The sequence below is a fragment of the Embiotoca jacksoni genome, unplaced genomic scaffold (assembly GCF_022577435.1).
Source record: "Embiotoca jacksoni isolate LCO1_2020_lvr unplaced genomic scaffold, fEmbJac1.0.p SCAF_14, whole genome shotgun sequence".
Classification (NCBI taxonomy): domain Eukaryota; kingdom Metazoa; phylum Chordata; class Actinopteri; family Embiotocidae; genus Embiotoca; species Embiotoca jacksoni.
In genome coordinates, this window is record NW_027185274.1 from 5793706 (window position 1) to 5812845 (window position 19140).

Sequence of the window (19140 nt, forward strand, 5' to 3'; positions counted from 1 at the left end):
ACTAAATGTACAAAATAATTTTTGCTTCATTACAAGAAACTACAAGTTTTAGCCTTGGATGGTAAAGTTTGTAAATTTCTGACTTACTTTCCTCCCCAGTAGAGTTTAGTTGTAATGACCAAGCTGGATCGCCTGAAAAAGAGTCATGAAAAGGAAAAACACAGAGAATACATGATGAGTGACACAGGTTTAAAAGTGTCTCAGTGTTTTCTCTTATGTAGACATGCAGGGCCTTTGCAGTAGGTTTCATTCTTACAGCACACATTAGGAAGTAGTAGTAGGAAGTAGGGGTAGTAGTAGTAGTACAAAAAACATTATTAAGTTAAAAATAACATTAACGGTGGCTCCGTTCTATTCAAGAGTCCCAGAAAGTCATGTAAAGTGTGACCATGAGCCTCCATGAACAAAGCAGGACCCTGAAACTGAAGCAGCTAAATGAAATCCAACCATTAGTAGCCTTTGCTTCACCTTCTATGACATGTTGAAATGTCCTCAGTAAAAAAAATAAATAAAAAAAACTCTGGCATCACAACTTTGTTCGCTGTCACATCTGGCCTCATAATGGAGGTCTTTGTCCTCTGCACTCTCTGAAAAATGGTGTATTTACAAGCACATTCTTGTTTTTCCTTAATTTACAGTCTAAGGTAGTTACACTGTCGGACTAATTAATGGTGCACGTCTCGTCAATACACATCTGTTAAATCATTCAACTCTACCGCTCCACATATTCTTCAGCAACACGCAAAAAAGAAAAGCAAACAAGATTTCTGCTGTGATCCCATTAAAGGATAAACTCAACAGATTATTTTCATCAGCAGTTTTATCACTGCTAATTAAATGGATAAGATGCACATGTAACACATTCATAAATGCCTTCCAACTATTCATTCAGCACTGAGAGTTGTACGTCACATTACCAACATTATTTCTCACAAAATCTGAACAGGGAGTGAAAAGTGGATGATCATCTCTGAGTAGGGCTGTTCTCTCCTCCACTTATAAATCCCCCTCTCTGTAAATTCATGACAACACTCAGAGACTAAAACGTCAGGTTCAGTGTGTCTAAACCGCAGCAGCATCAAACCCCGTGCTGGTGTAACAGAGTCATGACACTAAGCTGCGTAACGAGCGAGCGACTAGCCAGCACAGCAAGACGCTAAACATGTTTCCACATCAGAGCTGCTTCATTCTGACATATTACAGTTACTGTTATACAGATGCTCCATCAGATACTTCCTTTAATTTCAGATTTCATTTAAGATTATTTCATGATTTAATGCTATAAATGTGATATTGCAAAATGTATTGCACACAATAATTTTTCTCTGCCCCTTTCATGACATAGAGAACATGTGCCTCATCTGATCATATAAATGTTATGCTTTCATCTCAAACAGGTAGTGATAACACAGAATATCAGTATGTTCATAATATACCACTTTTTAAACTAAAACCTCTTTCCAAAGCCAGAGATTATATATATATATATGTATAAAAACATCAGAACAGCAGACCATGATAGATTTAGTCTCAATTGACAGACAAGGCGGGGGACAAAAGTGACACACACACACACCAAAAAAACACCTCTCAATTTACCATACATGCCACACATTTCTCACACATACTATACACACATCATCCACACACACATTTTTCTCTCTCACACTGAAGAGCTGAAGCAATCACACACATTAATGTCCCCATTACCTCCAGCATTTCTTCTTGATAATGTTTCCGAGAATGATTTCGGCCCTGCAAGGCAACATAAATGAGGTGATGTTATTAAACTGCAATTTGAATTCATTAACATTTCCTCCCTGCAATTCATTGTCAGTAAACAGGCCCCAGTGCAAACCAGTTTGTTCAGAAATGGGTGGTTAGACGGTGCAATAAAAACACATTATAATATCTGAAAAGCATGTGACATTGATTTTGCATGGTAGATTACTTTTTTTCACAGTAATATAGTCTACTGGAGTTTTTACGCTCCTCAGTGGTCCAAATAGATTGTTTTAACGTTAACTATAGAGAGTGAGTATCACTCTGCTGTGACTTTTCCTCAAATAAAATGGATTATAGAACCTTTCCAGCCTGAAATAGTTTCATTCTTTCCTCCATGTTTGTATGACACTCAGAGGTCAGACTGCTTTTCTGATTCTTCAGAACTGCAATGCAAAGAATGTCCTATAATATAGGATATTTTTCGATATTAACACAGATTACTAGATATATTGTCCATTTGGTCCAAGTTTACGTGTCCAGTCTCAAATATGGAGCACATAATGTCCCATGTCATTAAAAAATGTATGCATGTTTAGTATCTGAACTTTGAGTGTAGAACGACAGAAGCAGTTCGGGGACCACAGTGGAGATGACCTGAAAAGGTTGAACTGAAGTGCATACAAACACAGAACTTTGTACGACACCCACCTGCCACCTGCGTACACCTCAGCTGTGTCGAATAAGTTGACTCCACTCTCATAGGCAATAGTCATTAGCTGCTCTGCAACCTGGCAAGAGGTCAGGTCGCAAACACGCACACGCACACACGCACACACACACAAAGAAAGGATACAGAAAGGTCAGAATGAACCATTAATTATTTAATTCAATTTTTTTTAAGCTGAAAATGTCCCTGTAGTATTCTGGCATATCAAAATCTTCAGCATAAATATTCATGTGTTTCTGCAGCTACAATGTCCACAGTTTAACAAAACCACAGCCAAAGTGGAGACATGAGACAGCATCTGAGCAGTGCAGCTTCATATTTTATTTAAATATCAATGGTGACGCAGATGCCTTCCTCAGAGCATGAGCAAGTCATTTTTATAGAACACAATCAAGACAGTGACCTAATTTAATACAACAGACACAAAAAGGCCACATCATCTTAACGGCAACTCAACAGAACATGAGTATTATCCCTTTCAATAGATCATATATCAACATACCAAAGAAAATGATATTATTATTGTATTTTTGATGTTTTGCTAGGATGCTTGCTGAGAACTAATTTTTGGGCAGTTGAACAGTTTTGGAAGCAGCCTTCCCCAAAAATCTGTGTAATTTGTCACTCGTCTGACATTCACACCCACTTCTCTCAGTCAGGTTGTTTTAACCTTCTCACTCTTGACACAGCTTTTCGTCACTTTTTATGCAAACAACTGAGTGCAAGACTATGAACGTCTTCCTGTAGATACTATCTACTATACTAGGATAGTATCCTGTAGATACTATCTACAGGAAGAAAACAAAAACTTTTCGTGCCAACTTCACGTGGCTGTTCAGGACAATTTTAGACATTTCCGATACGGTTGAATGAAGAAGCTTTGATTGAGTGTAACTACAGTTCTGAATGGGTGCAGACTTTATCAGAGTAAGTGGAATCACAGTGTAATTACCTGTGAAATAACATTCAACTCCATGATATAAGGTAGTGTCAACTCGTCCCTCTTTAGGTGATAAGTACGCAGGCTTTATATAAGTGTGTGCGTGCCTGCGTGCGTGCGTGCGTGTGCAAATCTTCCTCCATGTTTTTGCAGACATGCGGTGACCATAAATCATCCGACCATCCTACATGAGGGACTTTAAGTGAATGTGCCATCATTTCCCTGAGGAGTTTTGTAGAGACAGAAGGGTGCTGTGATTTTGCGTGCTTGTGAACATGGTGCTTACATGTTTGTGTTTACATGTGTGGATGAAATGTGCCTTTGTGTATATGCCTGCAAATGCATGCACAGTATGTGGAAAAGTGTGTGTGTGTGTGTGTGTGTGTGTGTGTGTGTGTGTGTGTGTGTGCGCGCTGCTGTTTCAGTGATGGCAGACAGCGGTGTTGTTTTGGGAAGTATTAGATCATCTCTCCACTGGGAATCTGTCTCAACCTTCCTGGGTAGCAGTCCAAGCCCACAGTAAGTGTGATGATGTCACACAAAAAAACACCTTTATTTTATGACACAATGGGAGTGTAACACCTACCTTAATAAAGAAAGACAATAAAACTCCCTATAACAAAAAGTGATGGAAAGAAAAATGAAATGAAATAAAAGACAAATAATAAAATACATAAAACAAGATAGCAAGTAAAAGTCAATAAAATGGGTGTTAAAAACTTATTTAAAAATGTTATTGCAGCCAGAGAACAGCTCCCATGCGGGTGTCGTAGCTCAGAGCCACACCAGAATATGATCAGTAATATTTTAAAATCAATTTAGAGACTTAACAAGGAGCCCCTGAAGACATACTCGTATTGAGGTAATATAATATCTGTTAGTAACAGCAGGGACTGTCCTCACCAGATAAAACAATAGCTGTTCCAAATATTATGTATCTTTACATTTAGCAGCAGGAAGTTGCATGATGTTCTCATGATGCAGGAAAAAGTCTTAAGGAGAAGAGAAGAGGATGGCACATCTCCTTCCAACATCTGGAAACCGCTGGTGTGTCTTTGTCCTACCAAGACTCCCCTAAGTTATTTTGTATTGGAGTGATAAAGAGGCAGAGAGAATCAAGAGAAATCAAAGCTTTAAATCTGTTCTCTAAAAGCCCTTGCCAAACATATCTTTGCAGAAAATGAGACATAAGCGGTTGAGAAGTTGTGTTTGTTGCTTTTTGCAGCTACATCACAATCGGGGAGGCACTGAGCCGCCTTTTTTTTTTCCCGTAACTATTCTGACACTCTGGTTCTTTCTATGCGACACCCTGAGTCAGTCATATGCCTACAGTATATCCTGTATAAGCTCTATTTTTTTCATTCATTCGAAATATGTAAACCACTATGAGTAAAACACTTTGGAATAATGGTTAAAATGAGGCCGGGGATTCCTGTGATGTTAAAACCAGTCTTGACTGATTGAATGTAAGTGAGTGTTGAGCAAAAAACAGCTTTACTTAGTAAATAGAAGTTCAAACACAAAACCACAGATACAAGAACAGACGACGGATGACACAGGAAGACAGGAAGACAGGAAGGCAGGTAAGCAGGAGTAACAAAAGTGGAAGCTCATATACCTGCATACCTGTTGAGTGTTTGCAGGCGAGGCAGATTGGGGAAGTGGAAACAGGTGAGATGGGCGTGGCAGGCAGAAGACAAGGAGCGATAGAAACTGAAGGCTGTTTCAAATGGCGTATTTATGTAATAACACTCACAATTTTGAATACTTTAGTGCGTTCATACTGTCACATGAAAACATGCAGTGCACTGCAAGTCCTCGGATGATGCACGCAAAACAGTCCCAAAAAAAATCACGAGAATTTTCAAATTAAGGCGTCAGGAAGCTGCAGCTGTAGCAGGACACCAAACAAAAGTGCAAATTTTTCCCAAAGTACCACCATACTGCTGTTGGATAGAAGCCATCAGTGTGTTTATTGTATGCCACGAAAAAAAAAAAAATGAAGATTATTTCTGGGTTAAATAATTAAAGCCAGCAGATAAATTGGCAGGTGATGCATTAAAATGTTACGGTTATTTATGAGTGTCCTAAGGGAAGTACGTCATTTGGAACACAGCCGAGGACTTCAGGTGGGTGGAGGGAATGAAACAGGAGGCAAACAGAACAAAAAGGACAAGAGAACAAAGAAACTACAGTAAATAAATCTGTCATGTCATGGATGACCAGTGACGATCCTGCTTAACGAGATTCAGCACTGCATATGAGCACATTACTACTACTTACAGTAGGTATGGTGTCTGCTGCCTCTGCCTGTTTAAAGTATAATGATATTGAAATTTTGTTCCACCTTAGTGTAACCAGTACTTTCTGAAAATCCATTCATATTTGAGAACTGCATCATTATCAGATGCAAATCCACTTGTTTCAGAGAAGGTTCAAAGGACAGCGAGGACAGAGAGAAGAGTCTCCACATTTCAAAATGGCTCTCGCGGTCTCTGAGCCCTGGATTGACATTAAGACAAACAGAGCAGAATGAAAAGCTGGAGCTGGGTAATGGAGAGATTGGAGAAAGGAGGGGGTCAGTTGAGGAGAGAAAGTTTTGGGAAAGAGGTACGACGGAGAAAATGAACAGCGTGTTCTTTCCCTAACAGGTCTCTGCTGAGTGCAGATGGGAAACAACCTCTATCACAACGGTCGGGGGCACTGGGGGGGGATTTTCAGTGAAGTGAAGGATCGGTAGGTTTGAAGGATAATAGAGGGTAAAGGAAAGTTAGTGAGGTACTGCTTGATGGATGAAATAAATAAAACGTAGGAAGAATTACTGTAGGTAATAAACCTTTGGCAGGTAAGGTGGAAAAATGCAGAGGAACTATTACAAGGACAGATTAGGAGACGGATACAGGCAGAAAGCAAAGAAAAGGACGATCGTCGTTTTTTTAAAGAATGACTGGCCCTCGGTTACTGCTCATTCACGTTGAGTCAAATAAGATACTAAAGGGCCAGTTACTGTCAAAAAGAGCTTAAAGTGACATTTTCAGGGTCAGAGACTGAATTGGAGATGATTCACTGCTGCTTACTCACATTTCAGACTATTTGTGCCTTCTGGACATTTTGGATGAACAGAATATGACTGACTGGCCTTCAAACAGTGGGATATTTTTTGCAACACAAGCACAAACTGCAGAAATAATCTGCCTGTAAAACAAAAACACACACAGAAACATTTGCTCCTCTGCCATCACCTATAGACAAGTACTGAGTCATCGTAAAGCTTGCATGGCCGCGCTTCAGGCTTCTCTCTTTGTTTATTTATTTTTTTCCCGGGGCACAAAGGGTGGAAGAGAATTGGATTTCCATAGATGGAAGAAACGCTCTCACAACCCCAGAATCAAGGCAGCAGTACCTCCCACAAGCTGCCCACACAACCTTGAGAGGATTTTATGACTCCTCCCCTCTAAACTAGCTACATCAAAGTTGACATCGACAAGAGAGACTTTCTTTAAATTCACTTTATGATTTATAGATCCAGTTTTGAGTAAGCAATATCTAGCACTAGCTTCATAGAGGGGTTTGAACTCTAACTAATGGCTTTATTCAGCAATATTACACTACAGGTTGTGCTTTAACGTCATTAATTGACACCACAGTGATGCCGTCAGGACCAAGGCGCTTGTGCAAGCACACCTTCTCAATAATGCGATTATACAACAAATTACCAACTAAATAAAATATGTGATCAAAATGTATTTAAATTATGGGGCAATTTGCTGCCAAAATATTCAACTTTTTGTTAGTGGTATCTCCTCTTCCATGGTAATATAATGGCGTATGTCTAATAACTGGAAAACAATCAGTCACGTCAGTAAACTTGTCTAATGTATGCTGTGTTTACCACTCGTGCACGTAGGCCAACCCTTAGTAACGACTTAGCAACAGAGACGATTTCTAGTCTCAAACTGAATAAATAAGACACAGAAACCAAAAACTGTTTTGCGAGCTCAATTTTGTTGTAATTTAGATATCTGCTGAAAAAAGAAATCCATGGACACAAGTAGTAGTAAGATAGTAGCGCCGTGTCACCCACTCACCGACACAGCTGATATGATCCAAACCCAATCTAACAGCACAGAACAAAAATGTTCAGTATTTATTATTTTATTAACGTTGAAAACAACGATTCATTTTATATCAATATTGTAGCTTAATGGTCTTTGATCCAGCGCTGATAGTTACAATGTTGCCATGGAGATGGCTGAGTGATATTTTCTAGTGATGAGCAGGGTGAGCTGCCCTGCTGATGTACAGTTGACCAATCAGATGTCTTGGTCAGAACTACTTATTGTATAACAAAAGATATATATCCATGATTTAGTCTTTTTTTTTTTTTTTTTTTTTTTTTTTTTTATCTTCCTGGAGAATATTAATCCATTTAAAATAATTCTTATTACAAATCAACATTTAAGACTTTTGTGTTTAGTGTTTTCCTGAGTGTTTGTGTACGTCTGTAATTGTGCTGCTCTCTCACAAATTTTGCATGCCCAAAGTTGTTGTGCATTCCTTAATGAGGACAGGGACACTGAACTCTGTTGAGGACATGCAGTAGATTTAGGGCACATTTGATAACGATGACATTGAACAGGGCGGCAAGGACTTTTGAACCCAAAAGCACTGCATGTAATTGTGGTACTCTTGCCATTGTGGAATTGCTCGATGTTGCATGTCCTCCCGGACCCTCCTGTCTGCCTCGCCTGTTTCGTTTTCTACTTATTTTCAAAAGCACGAATGCACTATTGTGCATCTCTACTGAGCGCTTAAACAGGATCTTCAGCACCGAGTCAATACTGTAATATTTAAAACCGATTTTACGCTGAGCCAACCAGCTTCTCCCACATGAATCCCAGCTGTTCGAGTCACAGCCTGAAGTGTCTGAGTGATTCCGCTGACATTGAACAGGGCTTGTTCAGAATAATGGGAGGAAAAATGCGTGCAAAACTCTGAGGGTACTGCGTGCGTGAGTTGATGGCACTAAAGCTTAAGGTAAGAAAAATAATACTGGGACAGAGAAAGGACATACTGCTTATGCATTATGTGTACACGTGTGCACTGAAGTCCCCTGTACATGTATGTTGATGAACACTAACATGATATGATGTTGCTGCTGGGGTCTTGGCCTTGGTCATCACACACACACACACACACACACACACACACACACACACAGAGCTCACCCCGGGGAACACAGAAACAGTAAGCTTATGTAACAGTATGTAGCATGAATTTGGGTCGGTTTAAACTATGTGGATCATCACACCTACAGTCTCAGAGACTTTTTATATTTAAGAAATGTAAAAAAAACAAAAAAACACACACCTTCCATCATAACTTGGAAAATGGGCAACAGCTGTAGACTAATTGAGACTGTAGGTATTATAAGTTTGCCAGCCAGCCAACTACAAGGCCTGATCAAGGTTAACTGTGACACCACTCAGTTGGAAAAAGTGGTGTGACAGATCTCCCACAGTTACACCGACGGTGCTATAGTTCATCTATCACGCTATTCCTGCAAACTGTAAAAGGTACTCGAAGTTTTAAAGAGAAAAAGCCCTGCACTCTGTTACTTAGTCGTTCTTTCCATGTGACATTTTGTGCGACAGATTCGCAGAGATAACCAGAAAGATAAAATCAAAGGTCAGCCAGCAGAAAATTCATGGAGGAAAAGATAGTCGCACCGGTTCTACAGGCTTTCAAATAAAAACTAAAATAAAAAAAACACTTGAATCATGACTGAAAAATGTCATCGTTCTTGGCTTATTTTGTACACACTGAGCCAAACAAGAATACATTTCTTTTTAACAAACATGGAAACAAGAAATGGATTTGGATGGTCACTCTGCCTCAAATACTGCCATCTCATCTTGGTCTGCAGGCTTCCTGACTTTGTGGCTGCTTTTCAAATGTCAGTCAGTTTTGAATTTAGCCTTTTTTTTGCTTCAAGCGGTCACTGCGGTACGGTTTTACTGTGTGCTTCTACCAGGTCCAAGACTGGTACTGTTGCACATGAACGGACCGAAGCACAATAATGTACAGGAAGCAGGGGGAAGCAATTACTTTTGTGAGTAAGTATTCCAAGTTTATGTCTCTCAATTAACATCAGCCCCTGAGTTGCACATGTCTGTGTGGCAACTGACCTGAAACTTAAACAGAGAACAACTCGTGTCAAACTCGGGAAATCAGCAATGGAGGTCCTTCAAATGCTTTAAAAAGTCTACAGTAATGAAGATATGAGCCGGGCGAGGTGATCTGACTGGCATTCGTGTTTCAAAAGAACGTCACTGCCCAAGACCGAAGAACATGTGTCATGTGAAGAGAACAATTTAGAAGTGCATGCTGGGGGTTTTCTTCATCATTTGCAAGGTTGTGCACTGTGAGTTTGTCTCCCAGGGTCAGACTGTCAACACCAAGTTCTACTGTGACGTTCTGAGGAAAAGCATTTGGTGCAAACAACCTGAACTGAGGACCGATGGCAGGCGGGTTCTCCAACAATGACAACACGCACGCTCACAGCATGTTGAAAACCTGCAAATTTCTCACAATCGTCGCTCCTCACCATCCTTACTTGCGACTTACTCTGTTCCCCAAAATGAAGTTCAAGCTGAAGTGTCGTCATTTTGACACTGTCGAGGAAATCCAGTACGAATCATGCTGACACGCTTAGAGAACAGGACTTCAAAGGAGAGTTTTAAACATGGCAGGAGCAGTGCATCGCTGCACCAAGGGACTACTTTGAAGCTGCCAGCCAGGTTTAAATCAGGTGTAGTTTTTGGTTGTTACAGGAGAATTGGAAATGTTTTATAATCAAATGGTAACAAACAGAAGCCAGAAACACCTTGTCTAATGTTGTCATAGTTAAATCTGCCCAGTGTTATAAACTGTACTGTTAAGTGCATTTAAGTGTTTAATGTCAGTGGCTTATTACAGTATCAAACACTCATCACTGTGTGCTCAGAACAAACACACAATAGTTGAACATGTTATTTTAAATAATAATTCAAATTCAACACAATATTCACGATTGTATCTTTAAAAAAAATCAGTTGATAGCATATCACAGTCATCAAATAAGTAACCAGAGTCCATTCAAATTAATTATACATGTCAGAGAATAAAATGATCCATACCTCATCTGTTATCTGTCCCCCAAACGTCACCCACGTCCCTGCAAGGGAGAGAGACAGGGACATTTCATCATTAGGGAACATTTCTATCCTGTCAGTCCGTTTTTCAGTGTGTGTGTACTTGTACAACTATCGTTAAGAGGACCCGTTTTTGTCGTTGACTATCGGCATTAGGACATTTTGTCCGGGCCTGACTTTTGCTGCCCTCTTCAAAGGGCTGTTTGAGGGTTTAGACTTTGCTTTAGGTTTAACGTTGGAGTTGGGTTTAGTTTAGTTTAGGGTTAGTGTAAGAGTTGGGGTGAGGCAGGTTGTTGTGATGGCTAACATGACACCAAGGTAAGAGACGAGGATATGCAATATGTCACTGAATGTCCTTTCCTTACAAAGATAGCTGTACAAACGTGTGTGTGTGTGTGTGTGTGTGTGTGTAAATCGGGCATCACACTCCCGATTGCCCTGCAAACAATGCCGATAAGTCTGACAAAAAGCTGAGCCACCCCATCCAGAAGAGACACTAAAGCCTTGGCACATTCCCACAGTGAATTATGCATGTAGCTTTGCCGTGGCAGGAGACGATTTCCATTCAGATTGTGTCAAATCGTTTCATTTCTTTCTTTTTTTTTAATCTGAAACTGTCCCACTCTGCCAGATGGACAGAGAGTAAAACACCTTTTTGTATCAGAAAAGTGGCAGGTGTGAACCTTTTAATGCACCAAGGCCTATGTGCACATTGGAGTTGCAAGAAAATCTGGGCTGCCTGACAAGATATGAGGCAGTTTATTTGAAATTTGGCAGCATGTCCGAGGACACTGTCACCATAATTTTTATTTTCCTAATTTCAGCCAAAGGAAACTTCCATAAAAATGTATTGGATCACATTAAATAACACGTAGACATAAAATGAACAATTTATGTTATCATTCCTACAGTACGTCACCCTTTATATGGACTGAAATGCGGTATATAGTTGGTGGTATTTTTAAGGCTAATGCCAACATAAATATTTAAGGATTATAAAAGATGATGATGATGGCCAATAGACCTAGAAACTGGTACTTTAACATCACACAGTGCTTACACATCAACTACCGTTAAACTTCTTCTGTCATTTACTGTTAACTGTGACAGCAACCTTCAAAGAGCAACCTACATTTCCCTTAATATAATTTATCAATAGTACTGACCTTGAAGAGGTCAGGTATTCTATCATATCGGATACATCATTTTATATCTCCAGAAATGTCTGTAGTCAAACGTGATATGGTGGTAAATAAAAGCTGAGCTAGCTAATATTCTTTTTTTTTTTGTTACACACACAGATTTATGTATAAAGGTTTGGTGCTTTGAAACATTTTTTTTAAATCTGTTTTTCCATATATTTGTTGCAATTTGATGAAATTATATTTAAAAATATAATTTTTGGACATTATGATAATGATTTCAAACACATGGCCCTTAACTTCTATTTATTTTTGAAATATAGCACGTAACACAAGAGTTTTGTTTTTTAAATGGATCCCCTAAATTTGATGGTAAATGTGATTAATGATTTGAGGTTCAATTTACAGATGACACCCTGAGGGTGTATAGGACCTGCTGGTGCATAATGATATTATTTTAACTTAATAAGGAGCAAAAAGCTAAGTTTCTCAGCACGCATCATCAGCAGTATTGTAATCAACGTTTTTTGAGCAGTGGGGGGGCTGCAAAGGTAAAATAACGGCAATTGCTGGTGGAAAAAAGGTTATGGGGAATTATTAACACTCGTAACCATGGAAACTTCAGTAAGCCACAACACATCAACAGGACAGTCATTATTTATTGTCCTTATTATACAGTAAACGCATGACGTGTTTTATTCTTTATCCACACATGTATGTAAAATTTGCTTTGCGCTTGTACGTTTGTGTGTGTATGTTTGTGTGTGTTTATGTGTGTATGTTTGTGTGCTCAATCATTCCTTTAAGCTGTCTCCAGCGTGGTGGAAATGTAATCACAGCTGGTGACGTCCAGTCGCAGCTCTGAGCTTTGTGTCTAAGCAGGAGGCTCAGCAGGGGAGGAACACCCTGCAGAGCTCTAATGTCAAGGCCACAGCCCTTACAGAGTCAAACTGATTTTTCCGTTTGATGGAAATTAAAGCCCTGCAAACGACAAGCGGCTCTTTTTTTTTTTCACTGGCAGCTGCTCTTGGAAATTTCTGGAAGAGTCACTTGATGTTGCTACGCAACATTAGTAAATCTGATAACACTGCAGTGCCTTTCTCTTAAGCTGGAAATTGTTCAAATCAACAAGCAGGCTCAAACTAAAACCTAATAAAACAACTGGAGAGGTGGTAACATTTATATCAGTGGTACAGGAATATATCAACATGTACTTGATACTTCACTCAATCCTCTTTACCTTGCTATATTTTTCTACTTTCATATTTTCCTTTTTCAGGATATCTGACATGTCAAGCATTAGATTGGCAGGTCAAATCCACTGACATGGGCCCAACTGTACAAGGAAAAGAGTAAAAGGGGAACAGTATAGAGAGAATAAGAGGAGGATGAGAATGAGTTGTAGATTTGTCAAGAGATGTAATTTAGTCTTTCAGCTTTGTGCGAGTCCTTTTAACCTGAATCTTGAATCCAGCCCTGTGCCTGGCAGCGTGATAGATGGAACACATTTAGATGAAGCATTTCTCTCTGGTGTCTCCGTTTTAAACTGACCTCCTCGCTCCCTTTTTTTCTGCCTTTTCAGCCGGTCTGCCTACAAATGGGAAGGCTGAGTCATAATTTTTGCTGGATGGATGAATTCATTTCCAGCTCCAATAAAAGAGCGCAGTGCAGCGCATCTTTGAGCCAGTCATGCTTGCAAAGTTTATCCAGATGAGTCACACAAAAAAGCAAAAGATAATTTGTTTTGGCTCGAATATGGTAAACTTCTGCATCATCTTCTAACAGACACATATTTCAACTGTTAAAGGATGTAAAAAACTGTTATTAATGAATTATATGTAAGCACAAATTAACATTAAATACAACAATGAATATTTGGGCTCGCTCCCCTGTATTTGATAGCCAAGCAAGTATTTGATAAGTAAGCAGCTTAAACGGCCAATATTTACAATCAATACACCCTCTAGTGGCCGTAATAATTATGACAACAGCACAGGAAGAGGTCAGGCTATGAGTGACAAAGTCCGACTGGGGAGCAGGTTGGTGATGACTGGATGGATCAAACCCAGGACTTTCAACCCAGACACAGATGTTCATGTCCTGTGTGAAAATGCGAGTCAGCACCAATTTATTTCAATTTGCATACAAAAGTTAACTTGTGTAATTTATAAAACGTACATTAGTAACACAACTTAAGTTACCCAAACTTAGCTCTTTTCCTAAACCTAACCAAACAAGGTTCTGTCTTTATATTACTCTGTGGGTGTGTTTGGTTTTGTCTGTGTCTGAGTTTAAGCTTAAAGATCCTGTATTGCACCTTACATTTTTGTTACATATACACACACACACAAAGAAAAACTCACCCTCCCTCACACATGTCATCCTTTGCACCTATTTGGAGTTGTGTTGCATCTTTGTCTCCTGTATTCTACTTCAAGTTGTATTGATTTGCTGCCTTCGTCTCCTGTTATACCTATTTCTGTTTCTGTCGGGTCTACTCTTTTGGCAACAGCACTGCTTACAGGTGGTGAACAAAGCAACAAAGTACACAAAATATGTTTCATCTGATGCAACGCTGACGTTTGAACTTCTGCTTCAGTAGTGGAGGATTGAGAAGAGTTTATCAAGGTGACATCAAGGACTTGAAGTTTTGTTGTATTTAGGGTATAAAGATTTATCAATAAGAAAAACAAGAAAGGGGCACATAGCTAAGGATAACTGATCTCCTTAGTACCTGAAGTATACAGTATGAACTCACCATTAGGAAGCTGAACAATGCAGCTGATGATATTAAAGCATGGTCTTAAAGTACATAACCAAGTAGACAAGCTATAGTACGTTCTTGTGCACTCAAATCTCTCGTAAAAAGTACCACAGTGACACATGCAGAGGTCCAGCCTCCTGCCGTCTCACACTGCAGAGTTTTCTTGGAGAAACATTTTAAGAATTCATCAATCAATAGTGCCGCATCAGTGCAGCAAGCATTCAAGAAAACATCATGGTCCTGGATCGTGTGGTATGAGTGAAAGGTGCGAGGACAGAGAAATGGATTTGGGTTCACACAGAAGTGCTGAATAAGAAGTTCAAATAACGCTGATCATGAATTCTGCATCAACTGTTTTCATTTGTTTTGTTTAGTCAGCAGCTTCAAATGGGCTTGCATGTACTGTCCAAAGACACTCCATTTCCCCAACCAATTAGCATTGTTGGAGCCACTGTGTGTGTTGACAGCACAGTGAGGCCACTGCAGACCCCCCGTGCGGTCACTCTGCTACTGTATTTTCAGTGAATGAAGAGGTAGTGGATTATTTGTCGGGGTCATGGTGAATTTTCTAATTACCAATCAATTAATCCACCCTCCACATCTGCCTCTGTCTGGGTAATGATTTGGTTTGTTTTTAAATCACTTTAGTTTCTATTAACTGGTGAAAGGATTTTATATCTGTTGAAAGAATCATTACACAGTATGTGACCTTCTCAGATGCATGTAAATTGAGCTCATATTCAATTATGTTCTGCCCAAATATGGAACAAGTTATTTCATAGTTATTCGAATGGAAATAACTGATATCAAATTGACTTTCAGAATTTGTCTCTCTATATTAATAAACAATAGATTGAATTTTAACAAGTATGCAGTCGGAGTGACGATGGAAAAGGTTTCTCATTCTGCAGGGCTGCCATGCAAAACAGGGAGCAGTACTTACTGAAAAATATACAAGGCTGGTGGCTCGTAAATGAACAATTCTTCTTCTTTTGTTTATATGTGGTTTAAAAAAAAAGGTTGTAAGGTATTTTCTTTTGGTTTTGTACAGCTTGTTGAACCTGTATTACAAACCGTAAGCATATGCATGTTCTTGTGTGCATGTTTGTGTGTCACTGCCTTCTTGATCTTGCCTCAGCACAGAGCTAACCTCTATCCCCCCTCTTAACCATATAACAAGCTGCTGGTTCTCTCAGGGCCCAGATGATAGTACAAGACCCACAGAGACAGTGAGGAAAAAAAAAGAAAAGAAACAAATCTGGAAACGTGCGACAGAGTGTATTTCAGGAAGGAAGACATGTAAAAAGGTGAGCATTTATTTCTCTAAATTCTTTTCTCATATGGCTGAAATTCTACATTCAGGTAGCTCCGTTCACTGAAGATCCAAAATTTGATTTGAAAGCTCCTCAAAAGGTAATAAACAGACCTTTAAATTAGGATTATCCATGCTTCTTCATATCCCATTTTGATATCTGTTGCTTCTATATTCCTTATTCTTTATTTTTTTCTGTTTCCATGTTTGTTTCCAAACCTCTGCTGGCCAATTAAATATCTTCCCCCTGCCAGCTCTTATCGGTGTGCTCGCTGCTCTACGGATTCAAATGAGTTTGTGCATCCACACACTGCGAAGGAATTCAAAATTCAGATGTTTATAAACTGCAGCAGTCCTCACATCAGTTACAACTTTAAACTGAGCACTGCAGAATAAAAAAAACGACCATTCTCACAAAGAATTTTGATTATGCAATGTCCTGTCTGAATACAAATCGTGGATTGCCGTGTTCACTCTAATATTGGTATTCCGTGTAGGAGAGGACATTGTCAACAAAGTGTTATGCAGTGAGAACTACTAGATTAATACACTGAACTAGATCAATTAAATGGGAAATTTTGCTTTCTGAGTATCCTAAGAAATGAACCCCTTGTGTGTTTTTCATTACATGTTGTTTCCTAATAAGTTTAATATATTCTGATATTTTTGTGTTACGTGTCATATACGTGTCCCATGTGGAAAACATGGGAAGCTCTTGTGTTTTTTCTGTAAGGTAAGGTACTTGTCTGGTCAGTTGTTTTAAGCATCTTGGACACCTTGCCACAGTTCTTCTGTGGATTTCGCTCTCTTCAAGTCATCCCAGACTGACTCCATGAAATCAGCTCTGAGGAGGCCATATCATCTGCTCGATGACTTCCTGTCACATAAAATGAATTCTCAAGCGTGATAATGAGCCCAAACATACAGACATTCACACGCCACAATAATGGTACTGTGTCATGGATGGAATCCAAACAGCTCTGTGCCCCTTATTTAACACTGACTGTTACTGTGTGATCCAGATTTAATCTTTCCGGATCCTGACGGTGTTAAAGGAGATTTTAAATCAAGATGGATAGGAGAGAGTGTTGAATAGGGGGAGAGAACAAGCGGGGAAAGACAGACAGAGTAAGAAATAGAGACTGGCACTACAAGGGCAAAACTGCAGAGACAGAGTGTCACAACTTTCCTCCTAATTTTTCCTGTTCTCGTCTCCACCGCTCCCTCTGTGCTACACTCTGTCCCTGAGATAATGACAGTGTGTGTGTGAGGAATTTTAATTCATCTGCCTGCACAGGTCCTCTCCTGCTTTCACACACAGCAAATGAACCCATTACTGCAATTAATTCATCAGCTACACACATTTACCATATCAATATCTGCGTTAATATGGGTGAATAAATGCAGTCAACTAATAATTATCCAGTATGCTGAATAAACAAACTGAAGGAAAATTGCGCTGAAGCTCAATTTAAAGTTTAAATCACTGGAAAAAAACAAACTTCACGGTAATAAGTATAATACAGTAAGAAAGGAAAAGGTATGCATATAATCATTTCTGGAAATGCAGCCTTTAAAAAAATGCCAGTGAGATGACTTAGAGAGTCGATACAGTTTATATTTTAGTACAATGTTTTCAGTTTGCAGTCCATTAAACACATTGAATGAAGTGATGATGCTCCACATCTGAATTTTGTGTACAAGGCATTGTGACTATTAAACTTTCTAAAAAAAAGTAATTGTAAACTGATCTGAAAAATAATCTCAGCAAAATGAATATCACAGTAAAGGGAACTCTAACAGCTTTTTGCAGCACTGTATAATTTATCTACGCTTTACAGTCCTACTGTTACCCCTCAAATACATGTTTCAAAGTTTCACTTTTCCTGCTTTGTTATACACTTCAGCAATGTTGCTCTGAATCTTAAATGCAGCAGCAATCTTTACTTTCCCTGTAGGTGCAGGTTCTACATTTTAAAAGCCACCTCGGGTCCTCAGTCAGTGCAGCAATAATCCAGCGAGTAAAGATTAAATCCCTTTCAAAATTTTCTTCAACAACTCAAGTAAATTGCCTGTTTTAATCTTGATGTGGAAACCCTTATTCACAACTTGAAAACCAGTCTGAATGTCATATGTGGATGAATTTGTGCGTTGTCTTGAATGAGGTGTGAAAATGGGCTGTGGGAATTCTGCAGCAAAAAACTGTGAATTTCTGTGAAAAAAGAGGAGACGTGATTGAACATTACTGAACGTCTGTTATTATTTTGTTCAGTCTACTGCACTGTGTCTTTGTTTTTGAGTTTTGAGTTTTTGTTCTGAGGAATTTTGCTGTAAAATTACAGTAGGCTTGTAAGAGAAACTGCATACATACCATACACACACACACTACATCCTCATCTATCTGGGTCTATTCCTTCATCCTTCAAGTGAAACAATGAAACACCGTTTAGCATCCTGCTCCTTGCCCTCTCTCTTCTTCCTCTCCCCTGCCAGCATCGTGTCTGCCCCGGGCGCACCATGTGGCAGGCAGCTGGCATTATGCTGACCTTTTCTACACCGAGCGGCTCAGCCAGTTTGAGTCAGACCTCTCATTCTACCGTGAACCACCTGGAGCCACAGTGCTCAGAGGTGTCCTGAGATCCAGACATTACACCCTGAAAAACAGTTCTTTGAAAAAAAAAAAAAAAGTTCTGCGAAGCACAGAAAAACCTCTGGCACTCACTGTCCCTTTTATTCAGTCAGCTTTGCCACTTCAGATCAAAAGGTTTTGGGTGCCACAGAAATATAAATCACGGCTGAAATGAAATCAGACCAACATGCAGGCACCTCATAATATAATGTGCATGGTGACGCAATTTTAAAATGAAATTAAGAAATAAGAGAATTTGAATGAAAATACAACAAACTGCATTGCTGCAATGCAAGAGAAAAGGTGTACTTGTATTTTTTAAGAATTCTCTCTTTCGACGCAAGTCAGATGTAGTCTCCTCTTGCTGGGTGTTGAAGCTGAAACTAAAAGATCCTTTTCCACATTTGTTTAAGGTTTTAAAACTGTATTTATAGTGCCAAATCATAAAGTCATCTCGGCACCATACATCGCAAGGTCAAGACCTGACAGTGTTATAAAGACAAATCCCACAATTCCCCCTTGAGTTAGTACTTGACAACAGAGGGGAGGAAAAAAACTGCCAAACAAGCATAATGTGGTACTGCTGCTATTTCCGAGTGAGGAAATAATATATTTGCAGTTCTTTTGATCAACTCCCATTTTGGTGTTATTTACTAAAGTCACTCCCAATTAATTTTCTGGGAGTCCATCTGAAAATATCACCGTTAA

General features: G+C 39.3%; 1 protein-coding gene across 2 annotated transcripts in view; it reads right to left on the bottom strand.

Annotated features, from left to right (window-relative positions):
- kcnab1a (potassium voltage-gated channel subfamily A regulatory beta subunit 1a) overlaps positions 1-19140 on the bottom strand; it is a 104091-nt gene that overhangs the window by 14292 nt on the left and 70659 nt on the right. For both annotated transcript variants that reach the window (XM_069147592.1, XM_069147591.1), the window contains exons 3-6: positions 10571-10608; positions 2434-2513; positions 1711-1755; positions 88-132 (exon numbers count right to left, since the gene is read on the bottom strand). In XM_069147592.1, the coding sequence (XP_069003693.1) occupies positions 88-132; positions 1711-1755; positions 2434-2513; positions 10571-10608 (208 nt within the window). The remainder of the gene's footprint in view (positions 1-87; positions 133-1710; positions 1756-2433; positions 2514-10570; positions 10609-19140) is intronic.